This window comes from Micropterus salmoides, unplaced genomic scaffold (assembly GCF_014851395.1).
Source record: "Micropterus salmoides isolate LMB-PRFRI ecotype aquatic unplaced genomic scaffold, ASM1485139v1 Ms_hic_scaffold_696, whole genome shotgun sequence".
NCBI classification, from domain to species: Eukaryota; Metazoa; Chordata; class Actinopteri; order Centrarchiformes; family Centrarchidae; genus Micropterus; species Micropterus salmoides.
The window spans coordinates 1,233-14,789 of NW_024044455.1; the positions used below are offsets into that span (position 1 = coordinate 1,233).

A 13,557-nucleotide genomic window follows, 5' to 3' on the forward strand; every position below is an offset into this window, starting at 1 on the left:
TCCCGTGTCCACTCCTTGCTGGACTCCTTGGCCCTCTTCGCCTCCTCCAGCCGTTCTTCAGGCGTGCTTTTCTTCATGCAGACCCTGCTCAGATGCGTCGTCAGCATGTCCTGTGGTTTTTCACACAGCAGGCAGTGAACGATGCGACGATCGGACTTCTGGCTGTGAGACAAAGCAGACACACCAAAGATTACAACTGTGGAAATGAATGAATGTTTTTGCTTGCTGTTGTGGCTGGACTGTCTATTACATAAAATATACAGTTAAAATATAAAATATACATAAAATTAAAATATACAGAAAGTTGTGGTTTAAGAGGGAAGTATTCCACTAGTTCAGTTTCCTTTTAAAGCAAAACCTCTCATACTGTAGTGCTACCAGAACTGGTTTTTCAGCATTCTTAGGACAGAGGCCTGAGTTGTGCTAAAGTGGCTGACCAATTCACACTTCACCCTTGACCTAATTTAGGTCACCAAAAGTTACAAGTCACTCCTTTGGAATCTATTTCACATGTTTTTGGGATGAGAAACAAGCCTTAATTTAAACAGATAATAGAAAAACACAGAGTGAAAACTATAATTGGGTTTTTCACAATTTGCTTATTATCAACATTAGTTTTATCCTGCCTTTATCCATACCATGTCAACTGAATTGTCAATAACAGGCACAGATGTGATCAGACACAACACAAATAGTAAAAATCCACTAGAGAAAAGAAATTTGAACTTACTTGTCGGCTTTTGCTGCCATTTTCCTAAAATAAAAAGAAGTCCTTGGGAAGGGAGTGAGAGTCTTGGGATGAAAGTATAGAAAATTCTGCCAAAGACAAGGAGCACAAAAACAGGAGTGTCGCTCAAGTTGAAAATTTCCTTGCAAAGGGCAAAAGGTGGTCTCTGCAGTCAGAATCGAAAACAAAGTGAATGAATGGTTCCTTACCTGCAGTACTTATTCTCTGTGCAGCACCAGCTGTGTGATGTCATGGTCAAGCAGACCAATTAGGTTGCTTACTATTGTTTAGAGGGGGCAGGGGGGGGGGGGGGGGGGGGGGTGAGCAAGACACTCAGTTAGACAAGACAGAGCTCCAAACATCTGCAGAGGGAAGACATGGAGTGTGCTGGAAGACAGAAGGAAGCAGGCCACAGACCATCAGCCTGCAAAGGAAGAAAGCATCTGCAGAGGGAGGAAAGAAATATCTAAACAGCAATTTGAATTGCTAACACTAAAGAGCTTCTATTCCACCTCATTATAAACCTACACACTCACTTTTTCATGTAGTCTCCTTCTTAACATTTTATTACATGTGATGATTAAAAACTTTAAAACTGAGACATGTGTGCCATACTGATGTGTGTGTCCAAAACACACCTCCATTGTTCTGAGATCACTGATCAGAGTATAATAGAACCACATGTCAAACTCTGAGTGGTTGCTAATAAAGATGTATTCATACATCAAACCTATTTACATGTCACTAAGGAGGGTAAACTGTACAGGTTGTTTACAGACAGAAACAAATTGTTTGTATGTATGCTGGATGCTCCCTGACTGGTTAGCTGCAAACAACTTATTTCTGATGAAAGTTAAATTAAACAACCACATTCCAGGTAAACTTGCACCTGTGCACAGGTAGCTCTGCAGACAGTCATAGCTGTCCTGCAGCTGCCTGTGGGGGGAGGGGGCATTTGCATCTGTACACAGGCTGAGAATCAGAGTGTGACACTCTGATTCAGCCAGCTTTCATTTAAGTCATTATTTCTGTTCTAGGAGACCAGGGTAAAATGAGTCTGCTTGTCCTATATCTCTTACATTTTTGGGTGAGTTCAGGGTAAAATTCTCCCTCTTCAACAGGATCACATTTACTATACTATCTATAGCCTAGAGTCAGGCCTTTCACTGGAGACCAACATTGTTTATTTTGAAACTTGTGTCTGCCTGGTGTCAGAGGTCAGATCTCTTAAAGTTTTTGGTATGTACTTCTGCCTAGCATTTTCAGAAATATGGTTGATGATACACACATTTAAAGCTTTCCTCTTCCTCTGTACTGCAAGCCCAGGCCTACAATTCAAACATTTCCCAAAATTTCAGGCCAACATTGTATGTAATGATCAGAATAATCAGATTTCCCTACACTGAACATGTAATAAAATGTGTTATGTAACTCATCTTTGTCTTTTCTTACATTTGACTTACTTTATTTAAAAACAAATCAGTCATGGTCAGCCCACCCCCCTCTTGGCTGCTGCAGAAAGGTGGGAGGGACTATCAAGTGGACATATAAGGTGAGACCTCAGAGGCACCATGTACTCAGTTCTTCAAGAAAACACTGAAGATTCCTCCTGCATTTTTCCTTTGTTTGTAAACTAGCTTTTTCATTTGCGAAGAATGGCTCCCAAGCGGTAAGTTCAGATCATTTGTATTTTCTGTCTTTACATTTTAAGAATGCATTCACGTGTACTAACATCTGTAAGCTTAAGTAAATAATCTATTTCTTGTTATTTAACAGCCTTACTGCTGTACCCAGGTGGCCTGTTGGTTGACAATACTATGAGCAAAAAGCTAGCAAAACACTCCTTAATGACTAAATTACTACAGTTATTCTTTTCTTAACTTTGAGTTAACTACAAGCTGTATGTGTTTTGTCCCTGACTTAGAAATAATAAGTATATAAAATAATAATTTGACAAGAACATATATTTGATCATGGCCTAAAATCCAAAAACAAAGGCTTTTTCAGAGGCAGCAGTCTGGACTTCAGTGTGGCATTGTAATTAGAGTGTCCAATTTGCACCTCATTGTATTAGGATCACACCAGCCCCCTCCCTTTTGAATCTGTTTCACCTTCAAAGTTTTTCTTTATATGACATAAGTAAACATGTCTGTGTTGAGAATGTGATTATTGTGCCATTTAGGTCAAATCCAATCTTTTTTTCCCATCAACGCTATTAAATTCAATTCAATTTTATTTATGTAGCGCCAAATCAAAAACTTCCTTGTCTCAAGTCTTTCTGGATTATTTTGTTTTATGAAACGATTTTAATCAAACTAAACCGTGTACCTTCTCTCTCACAGTGACAAGGATCGCCGCATCGTTTCCTGTCTGCAGTGTTTCAGACCACAGGAGCTGTTGCCTAACCACCTGTTAAGAGTCTGCCTGAAGAACCACACAAATGAGGAGAGGAATGCAGAGGTGGACAGAGCCAAAAAGTCGATGAAGGCCTGGACCCTTCAAGGCAGAACCTGGGACTACAACGTCATGGTCAGGCGGTACCCCGATGAGGCTTCCAGACAGGCTCTTCTGGAAGACCTTCGTGACATGCATTTTTTAATTCTTAATGACCCCATGGACACACCTGCTGAATCCAGTCACAGACCACCAGGCGCGGCAGTTGAAACTTGCAACAAAAAGTGAGTTGTTATTCACTAGTATTACTTTTTATTTAATGCAGAGTCATTAAATTTAAATCTTGGAACGCTGCCAGGCACAGATACAGAAACATTTCTAACTGGCCTCCTTATTTGTTTGTTTTTTTCATCAAATCATTCTAGACCTGCTCAGCCGACTCTCCAAGACTGCCAGAGAGTCCTCAGAGTGTCACAGATGGACATGCTGGACATCCGCAGGAGGCTCCTGGATCAGCAGCATGTGGAAGAAGACCAAAGGACGCTGTTCCGTTACTTCTGCGAAGCCATCCTGGTCCTGAGATACTTCCAGCGACCAGAAGCAGTGAGGGCATTTACAGTAAGTACTTTGACTTTATACACACTGAGGAAACACTGTATAGTAAGTCACCCTGTAGTCATGTCATTAATCCCCACGGTGTTCTTTATTTGTTTTCCAGGCTTCAGATTGGGTCAACAAGACACATGTTGAGGGACGATTCCGAATTGGGGTCAGTGAACTGACAGCGTCCACAAAGCAGAGTGCAACATTTTCCCTCGCAGTGGAGGACTCTGCTGTAAGTTCTCTATAAGGCTGAATATGATTGACCCCCCCCCAGAGGACACCAGCACCTCCTCGTATACTTTTGCCAATGAATGACTGATGATGATTTAGGGGATGGTGGGGTTGTAATAAGTTCTCTAGCAGCCTGAAAAGACTTAATATGAATTACTTTAGCATCAGAATGAAGCATTAACTTCCTGTCTGATCTCCACAGATGCTGGACGCATACTTCCACAAGGTTCGTCCAGCATGTCTGCAGGACAGTGTGGACGACCAGGGCAGATTTTTCCTGTCCAAACAGGGCATACCAGTTGGCAACGTTGCGAGCGACCTCAACCGTCTGCACGAACAGTAAGTTTTAGCAGAATCATGTATTATAGTGTATGCATTTATACACGCTGTACAGAGAAATATAAAAGGATTAAGTTGAGTGGCTGGCTTATGTACTACATCAAGTTCAAATAATATTATTTTATTTTCTGTAAGAAAAATATGCTGAAAGAATTGAGGTATAATCTGAAATTTATTCTTCATTGCAGGTATGAATTACCAAGCTTTTCAAGCCAAAAAGTGAGAAGAGCCCACAGATTCAGTACTTCGACATGGTTTGTGTCATCATCCAAAACATACAACATTCAAATATTTTCTGTTTACCAGAGTTTGACTATGAAATATTCTTTTCAGCGCTCCTTCTGATGAGCCGGCTGATGAGAGGATAGGTCGGAAAAAGAAGCGAGGCAGAGGCGCAGCTGACCAGGATGACAGGGACTTTGGAGCGTTTCTCCAGCACTTCCCAGCGACGGCGAGTAGCACCCCACCCACGGAAAAAAAACGGACCGCTGCAGGGTTTCCACCTGACAGAGTCTTTTATGACAGGTGGAGGTCTGTGCAGTTTGCCAAGCGGGAGGAGCACCTCTTGTGTAAGTTGACGCACTTTATCATTTAAAAAAATGATTACACATCTTGGTGTTCTGGAAATTATGCTAGGAGTTAACAATATTTCTATAATCAAAGTAACATAATTCACATTTTGGACAAGAAAATTAATTTAACATTTGTCTTTGACAGCCCAGTGTTCGAGACGGCCCCCGACAGTCAGCAAGGTGTCATTGCTCATCCGAAAAGAGGGTTGGACTGCCAACTGTCCTCGCCCCGAGAACGTAGTGGCAAAGTGGAAACCAGTCAGTAGGGTGCAGGTGGAGACGGATCCATGGATCCTCACTACGCTCCATAGTCAAAAGTGGACAGGCCTGGCCCTCAAGGACTTTGGTGGCACAAAAGGACATGGTATGTAAACATGTCTTGTGAGCAGGCGAGCATTAATCCAGCAGTAAAACACTGTGATATTGTGCTCCTGGAGTGAATACTAATTGCACCTTCTTTTGACCACAGGAGTTGTTGCCACCAAAGCCTTTGCCATGGGATCCATTGTTTGCGATTACCATGGCAAGGTAATCACAGGAGCAGAGGGCCGGAAGATGATGGAGTCCATCCAGGATGAGATGGACTACCTTTTCTTTTTCCATGGTGGTGGTCGGGACCTCTGCGTAGATGCTCAGACTTTCCCGTGTGGGTGTCACCCAACAGAAGACACCATGGGCCGGAGGATCAATCATTCCTCCAAGAAGGCAAACCTGAGGCCAGTCTATTGCAGGATGAACTTCCCTGAAGGAGAGAGGGATGTCATCCTGTTGCAGGCCACAAGAGACATTGATATCTGTGAGGAGCTGCTGTTTAATTACGGCGTCAAGCGCACATCTTTTCGGGGAGAAGGACTGAACCTCGACTGGCTGGATGAGTGAACAAAATGCCATTCATTCAACACTCTTGCAATAATATCTATATACACTGCATGTTGTTTGCACATTGCAATTGTTTTTAACTTGACACTTAGTTTAATTTTATTATGTACATAACAGTGTCTTTGATTTTTTGTTATCTCCCCTGTACATAGCAAACAATAAAGATTCGACTATAAGCACTGTAACAGCTGATCATTTCTTGGAAAATTCTTGTTCTGAGACTGAAAAACTCAACAATGTCTGTTGTTAGGTAACCGAGCGTAGCGTGGAAGTTGAGGAGAAATATCCTAAACACCTATTTTTAAACCTGCTAACACTAAAGAGCTACCTACACACTAACTTGTTGATTTTGGCTGAATTTCCTTTGTATCACATGTGATCAGAGTATAATAGACCCTGTGCACAGGCAACTCTGCAGACAGTCATAGCTGTCCTGCAGCTGCCTGTGGGGGGAGGGGGGCATTTGCATCTGTACACAGGCTGAGAATGAGAGTGTGACACTCTGATTCAGCCAGCTTTCATTTAAGTCATTATTTCTGCTCTAGGAGACCAGGGTAAAATGAGTCAGCTTCCACTGCTTTAATTAAAACATGTAAATGCCATATTACAGATTAGAATGACACACAGTTTTGGGGGATAACTTTTGATAGGAAGGTGCTAGAGCCACCAAGTTGCAGACCACCAAGAGCACCATTGGACTCGGGGTTGAATTTCAAGTAGGACTGATGTATTTTCGAGACAATCGGAGAGTAGTTGTCAGAAGCTGTCCCGGCTGCAGCATATATGCCGCATTGCGGACAGAAAATAACAGCTAATTTCTAAGTGTCAAAAGTCGGGTGAGTTTTTTGGGGATAACTTTTGATAGGAAGGTGCTAGAGCCAAACGGTTTGCACCGTTGGACTCGGAGTAGGACTGATGACTCTACTTGATGACTCCACATACACCAGGACAGACTCAATTTGGCATGCCTGTCCGCCCGGGGTCAGAGGTCAGATTTCTTAAAGTTTTGCTATGTACTTCTGCCCAGCATTTTCACATATATGGTTAATAATACACACATTTAAAGCTTAGCTCTTCCTCTGCACTGTAAGCCCAGACCCAGAATTATAAGACAACCTGGAAGCTTCAAACCAGCCATACAGTACACACAGCTAAGTCTTACATTTTCGGGTGAGTACAGGATAAACCTCTCTCACCGAAGAGGGCAGAATTGCTGCTGACTCATAGGCCTGGCTCTCTCTTCAACAGGATCACATTTACTTCAGTGATAGGGCAATATATAGCCTAGATCCAGGCCTTTCACTGGAGACCAACATTGTTCATTTTCAAACTTGTGGCCCCTGTCAGAGAACTGTTGAGTTAGGCCTAAATTTGGCTCTTTCCAGAGGCCTGCTGTAAAGCACTATGGTGTATCAGTTGTGATACACCAAATTGTAGCCCTGAATCCCCTCTTTCCATCAAGCCCAAACACATTAATATAGCCCAACAGCATACCTAGAAATATGCATTACAATAAAGCTAATTAAGGAGATATCCTAGGGGCTCCAAAATTTACTCCTAATATTACCAGGCTGTTCAGCCCAGGAGACTCAGAATTTCAGTTGTGATACACCAAATTGTAGCTCTGACTCCCCTCTTTCCATCAAGCCCAAACACATTAATTTAGCCCAACAGGACAGCTAAAAATATGCATTACAATGTAGCCAATTCTGACGGTATTCTCAGCGCTTCAATATGTGGTCCACATATTAACCAGGTTGCTCAGCCTATGACACTCAGATTTTCAATGTACATTTCCATGTTAACAGTGAAATTAATTACAATGTTACTTTAGATAATTATCTGGTAATTACTCTCAGGCATCTTGTGCTGATGTCATTTCAGCATTAGCCTATATGCTGCGTTCAAGGCCACTGGGAACTCCCAACTAGAAAAACTATCCTGATATGCCACCTGAAGTCGGATTTCCTACTTGTAAACTCGGGGAAAAAATATGCACCCAGACTTCATGAGTAGCAGCCAAATTATGTCACTCCCATGGTAGCACACATTTTAAATGGTAAACAACAACCTAAAAGGCAACATAAATCGCTTTTGCATGAAAGTAATTAAAAGTATAAATACTATCATATAGTAAAATGTTAAGAAACTGCAGCTCAGAAAATAGAACTTGAGTTGTGATGGAAATGTGGAAATTAGTACAAGTCTGGACTAATGCAAGGTGAAAAGAAGAAAAGGCCGTGGGGCAGACGGCATCATGGATGCACGTCTCAGTAAACAACATATATTGCTAGACACATATAGGAGAAATATTTTACCTTTGAAAATGTATTGGAAGAAAGCTGGGGAGCCAAGGGGCCTCATGCAGCTGATAACATTACATATCTCTAATTCAAAGGGGCAATGCTTGAGTTTGTCTGATGCTGGATCATTGGCCAGTACGAGCACAGCCAGAGATGTACAGTACAGCCAGCATCCGATACAAGCAGCTCAGACCCTAATGGAACAGCGGCTGCTCCACCAAATGACCCGGCAGATTGCCCCCCCCCAAGTCTTAACAGACTTTATGAGGACTGAGTTGGTCCATTCAAACCAGCACTGCATTTACTAGAAGAGGTTTCTATTCAGGCTTGTTAAAGGGGGAAGGTTGCAGTGAGAGCATTGTGGAGTCACGTGTGGCTGTGCAGAAGACCGGACCTGCTTTCGCACTGTGAGTCGCAGCCAGTTTGTGACCGAGCTGAGACGTAGCTCTGTGTGGGACTGTGAGCTGCCCTTTGTCAGTGGTGCTGAAGATAACATCTGTGTGGATTTGTGGTGAGATTTCTGCCTGATCACAAGCGTTTTCAGTTAGTTTCAGAGTCTACCTCGTTGTCTCATCCTTAACTTGCAGTCCCAAACTGAAGGGGGTACTACCACAACAGCAGAGCTATGACGCCGGGCAATCCTCCACACACTACGGGAAATATCCACCTGTCTCTTGCGGCTGTATTTAGAAAGATAGGTTGCTTTTAATCAGATCTGTAAATTTGAATGTGTAGTACGTTTACATTTGATACTTAAGTACTTTTAAAACCAGTACTTCTCTTGTATTATACTGGATGACTTTTACTTGAGTGACATTTTTCGTGTGGTGCCTGTACTTTTAATTAAGTATTAAAATAGAGTACTTCTTCCACCACTGATGATTACTGACGAGTTAGCATTAACAAATCACAGACTTACCACCATGTTTTCTTGCACAGTGATTTGCAACAACCCACAAAAATGAAACTGCTGTAACTCTGAAATGACGATGAATACAGTAACGTTAGCCCTGATCAACCCTTAACCACAGAGGTGAAATATCAGAAAACAGTTATATTAGGTAAAACAGTTGGGTCTTTGAGTCTCAACTAACTACTGTTGAAATGTTACAAATACTATTATAACACTACTATAAAGAATCTGTGGGCAGATATTAGCCAAATAAAGTGTAACCTACACGTATATTTTTGATAATATAACGTTATTATTTTTATTTAAGGTTGAAATATTTAGTTACACAGTCATTTCTCCTAGTTCCTCCTCCAGGTTGTGGATGGAGCCTCTGCGGTGGACAGATGTAGATTTAGCCAGAGCCAGGATGGCACTGTGTCGACCCAACAGTTCACCAGACCCTCAGCCTGGGGAAGCATTCTCTACCGCTAGGTTAAGTTTCCTTTTGTGTGACTGGGACCAGGAACTACAGCTTTCTGTCTTCCTACCTCCAGCTGAACCTGATGCCAAATGTTACGTGTAAAACTTGATTTACAAAATGTGTACAAATATTTTTATATGGACAAAAGTAAAAGGTACAATATTTCCCTCAGATGTGGTGGAGTAGATGTCCTTTTCTTTAGCAAGAAAACACAATAACTAGTGTTATGTTCTAAGGTCATTATCTCCATCTAGTGACCAAAAGTGTATTCTGCTGCATATGATCCAGGTTGAATTAAATTCTGCTTGACATTTTGTCAATAAGGCCACAATTAATAATAAGCAATAGATTTGAATTCAATCATATTTAACATTTATTAAATTGAACACACACAAGTTGAACATATCTGAACTGTCACACTACCATGAAATAAGTATAAAATATAGATATTAACACGAAACATGAAAATATACCCCCAAAAAACTAAAAAAAATACACAGCAAACACACCACCTTCAATAAATGTTCCCTACACAGATCAAAAATTCTCTCTACTTGCAATTTGTGGACTAGGGAACCGAAAATGGCTGTCTGCAGGGGCCGCCTCCACCTTCTGTTGCACCTTCAGTTGCCATTGTTTATAAAGTGGCATTTACAACACATACGAGAAATGGAATAAGAAAGACGAGCACAGCTACACAAATATGTTTATATATATGACTACATTTCATTCCAGGTTTTAGGAAGCAGTTTTCATTCAGCAATCTTTCAACTTCAACTGTCCTCGCTGACACTGAGATGGTGTGACCCCGGAGTCGGTGGCCTCCGCTGGGGAGATAAAGATGATTAAAATGTTGTCTCTATTATCTAAAGTCACAAACCAAGTTATCATAACCCTCTCCCTTGTTTCCACTTTCCCTTTGACCCTGTCATCGTATCATAAAGACACACCTTATTAAATTAAAGCTAATCAGTCATGTATTGGCATCACAAACATCATTCAATAATTCATTCAATTCAAAGCTTCACACACCAAAGCTGTGTTGCCATTATAATCACTCTGCCTGTTTTACATTTATTGTCCACTGGATGGCATACTAGAGCAAATCAAGCACCGTGAAGCTTCGGCCCATGAGTGAACGTCTCGGGTTACGTATGTAACCCTGGTTCCCTCGAGAAGGGGAACGAGACACTGCGTCGGCTACGACACTATGGGAACGCCTCTAGGCGTAGCAGGTCTGAACGTGAATGAAATCACTCCAATCCTATTGGCTTGTTGCTAGAACGGTAAGGTGTGACGGAATAACCGGAGGAGTATAAAGCACACCTGTACACACTCATCATTAGCTTAAACTATGAAGCAGGCGCTTCAGGCGGGGAAAGAGGTGCGGCGGGCCGACGCAGTGTCTCGTTCCCCTTCTCGGGGAACCAGGGTTACATACGTAACCCGAGACGTTCCCCTTCGAGGGAACTCGAACTGCGTCGGTTTCGACACTATGGGAACGAGATACCCACTAAACCGTGCCGAAAACCCCGCCTGCCCCAGTGTGCAATAAAGTGGCACGACTAAGAGGAGAGCGCACGAGTGCCAGGTGCCGAAGGAAGGTCAAGACTGTAAAACCGAAAGAATGTGTGCGGAGTGGCCCAGCCAGCCGCTAAACAAACATCCTGCAAAGAGGCCCCGGAAAGGAGGGGTCTAGAGGCCGCCATGCCTCTGGTAGAATGAGCCCTCACAGCCACAGGTGAAGGCAAACCGCGCACCTGATAGGCCAGGGAAATAGTCTGAACAATCCAGTTGCTAATAGTATGTTTGGATGCAGGGATCCAAGCCCTGGGGGACCCAAAACACACTAGCAGCTGGTCAGCCTTCCTCCAACGGGAGGACCTCAGAGTGTAAATACTCAGTGCTCTGACAGGGCAGAGCAGATGAAGTCTCCCGTCCTCCGCAGTCACATGAGGTGGAGGATGAAATGCCTGCAGCACTGTGGACCCTGCCGGACAAGGAGGCACTTTAGGGATGTCTCCTGGACGAGGGTGCAGGATAGCCCTAATATTCCCCGGGGCAAACTCCAGCCTTGCGGGTAAACCGAAAGCGCTTGGAGATCCCCCACCCTCCTAAGAGAGGTGATAGCAAGGAGAAAGGCCATCTTGAGGGTAAAGTGCTTAGCCTCAGCTGACTCCAGGGGTTCGAAGGGGGCCTCAGCCAACGCCCCAAGAACCACCGCCAGAACCCAAGTGGGAACCTTGGACCGAGTCGCAGGTCTCATCCTCCGGGCACCACGGAGGAAACGTACAACCAAGGGAAGTTTCCCCAAAGACCCCTCCCTCAGAGGAGTGTGGAAAGATGAAATAGCTGCCACGTACACCTTAAGGGTGGAAGGGGAAAGACCAGCAGAGAACCGGTCCTGGAGGAACTCAAGTACCTGAACCACCGGGCAGGTAACAGGGTCCACCGACCGCTCCCAACACCAAGTGGAGAAAACACTCCACTTCAGGTCGTACATCCTCCATGTGGACGGAGCCCTGGAGCTGAGGAGGGTCTCGACTGCTCCGGCTGTTAGACCCGCCTCTAGGTACTGTGCCCCCTCAGGGGCCAGACCCACAGTCGCCATATGGCGGGGCAAGGGTGAAGAACCCGGCCCTGCGCCTGGGACAGCAGGTCTCTCCTCAGAGGGACCCAACACGGCGGGCCGTCCAGGAGCGACATGATGTTCGAGAACCACACCCAGTAGGCCGACATTGTCCTGGTGGACCCGCTCCAAAACCCCCGGGAGCAGAGCGACTGGGGGAAAAGCGTACAGACATAGCCCCGGCCACGAATGTACCATGGCGTCCAGACCCAACGGGGCTGGAGGAACGAGAGAAAACCATAGCGGGCAGTGCGTAGTCTCTTGAGATGCAAACAGATTCACGTCTATGGTGCCGAACTCTTCGCACAAGAGCTCCACCACTTCGGGGTGAAGTCTCCATTCCCCGGGCCTCAGCCCCTGCCTCGACAGCAGGTCTACTCCCTGATTCTGCGTCCCCGGGAGATACATCGCCCTGAGCGATAGTAACCTCTGCTGGGACCACAGGAGGATCTGACGCGCCAGTCTGTATAGAGGGCGCAAGCACAGACCGCCCTGGTGATTCAGATAGGCCACCAACGCTGTGTTGTCGGAACGAACCAGGACGTAGTGGCCTTGGAGATCGGAAGGAAACTCCTTAGAGCCTGGAACACCGCCAACATCTCGAGACAGTTAATATGCCACTCGGATTGATGCACCTGCCAGGATCCCCTTGCAAAGCGGCCGTCCATGACCGCGCCCCAGCCCGTGAGGGAGGCGTCTGTCGAAATGACCAGCCGGCGACAAGACCCTCCCAGCACGGGCCCCCGGGACAGGAACCAAGTTTCCTTCCAAACTGATAGGGAACGAAGACACTTGCGCGTAACCCAAATCAGACGGAGAGGATTTCCCCTCGGGGAAAAACCCTTGGTCCTTAGCCACCACTGCAGGGGTCTCATGTGCAGCAGTCCAGATGGTATTACGCTGGATGCAGCCGCCAGGAGACCCAACACTCGTTGAAAGTGTTTTATAGTGATGGTGTAACCTAACTTCACCCCTTTCACGGCAGCCAATATGGTGTCGAAACGTGCCGGAGACAATTATGCCCGCATCGTTGTCGACTCCCATACTACCCCTAGGAACGTAGTCCGTAGTCCACTCTTCTTTGCGTTGAGCCTCAGTCCCAAACGCCGCAGATGAGCCAGAACGACATCTCGATGCCGAACCGCCAACTCTCGAGACTGGGCTAGGATGAGCCAGTCGTCGATGTAGTTGAAATCCGGATGCCCTGGAGCCTCAGCGGGGCCAGTGCTGCATCCATACACTTGGTGAATGTGTGAGGGGAAGTGCCAGGCCGAATGGAAGAACCCGATACTGGTAAGCCACACCCCCGAAGGCGAACCTCAGGAACTTCCTGTGAGAAGGACGGATGGAGACGTGGAAATAGGCGTCCTTTAGATCTATCGTAACAAACCAATCCTCGGATTGGATGTGCGTCACGATGGCGGGGATGATGAGCATCTTGAACCTGAATCTCCTCAGAGACTGGTTAGAACCCGCAAATCCAAAATAGGGAGCAGCCCTCCGTCCT

The 13,557-nt window shown here is 45.0% G+C and overlaps 1 protein-coding gene across 1 annotated transcript; it reads left to right on the forward strand.

Annotated features, from left to right (window-relative positions):
• Window positions 1-2,106: 2,106 nt before the first annotated feature.
• LOC119891073 lies at window positions 2,107-5,930 on the forward strand. The gene is made up of 9 exons (XM_038702402.1): window positions 2,107-2,396; window positions 3,070-3,405; window positions 3,547-3,739; window positions 3,840-3,956; window positions 4,158-4,294; window positions 4,483-4,548; window positions 4,628-4,863; window positions 5,012-5,230; window positions 5,336-5,930. Exons 1-9 carry the CDS (start codon window positions 2,383-2,385, stop codon window positions 5,743-5,745), a joined length of 1,728 nt encoding a protein of 575 aa, XP_038558330.1. The 5' UTR covers window positions 2,107-2,382; the 3' UTR covers window positions 5,746-5,930.
• The last annotated feature ends 7,627 nt before the right edge of the window (window positions 5,931-13,557 follow it).

Bases quoted from the DNA above. Each gene is read 5' to 3' on its own strand.
- LOC119891073 (XM_038702402.1), top strand. The intron at 3,957-4,157 runs GTAAGTTCTCTA...TGATCTCCACAG, and splicing joins TCGCAGTGGAGGACTCTGCT to ATGCTGGACGCATACTTCCA. The intron at 4,295-4,482 runs GTAAGTTTTAGC...TCTTCATTGCAG, and splicing joins CTCAACCGTCTGCACGAACA to GTATGAATTACCAAGCTTTT.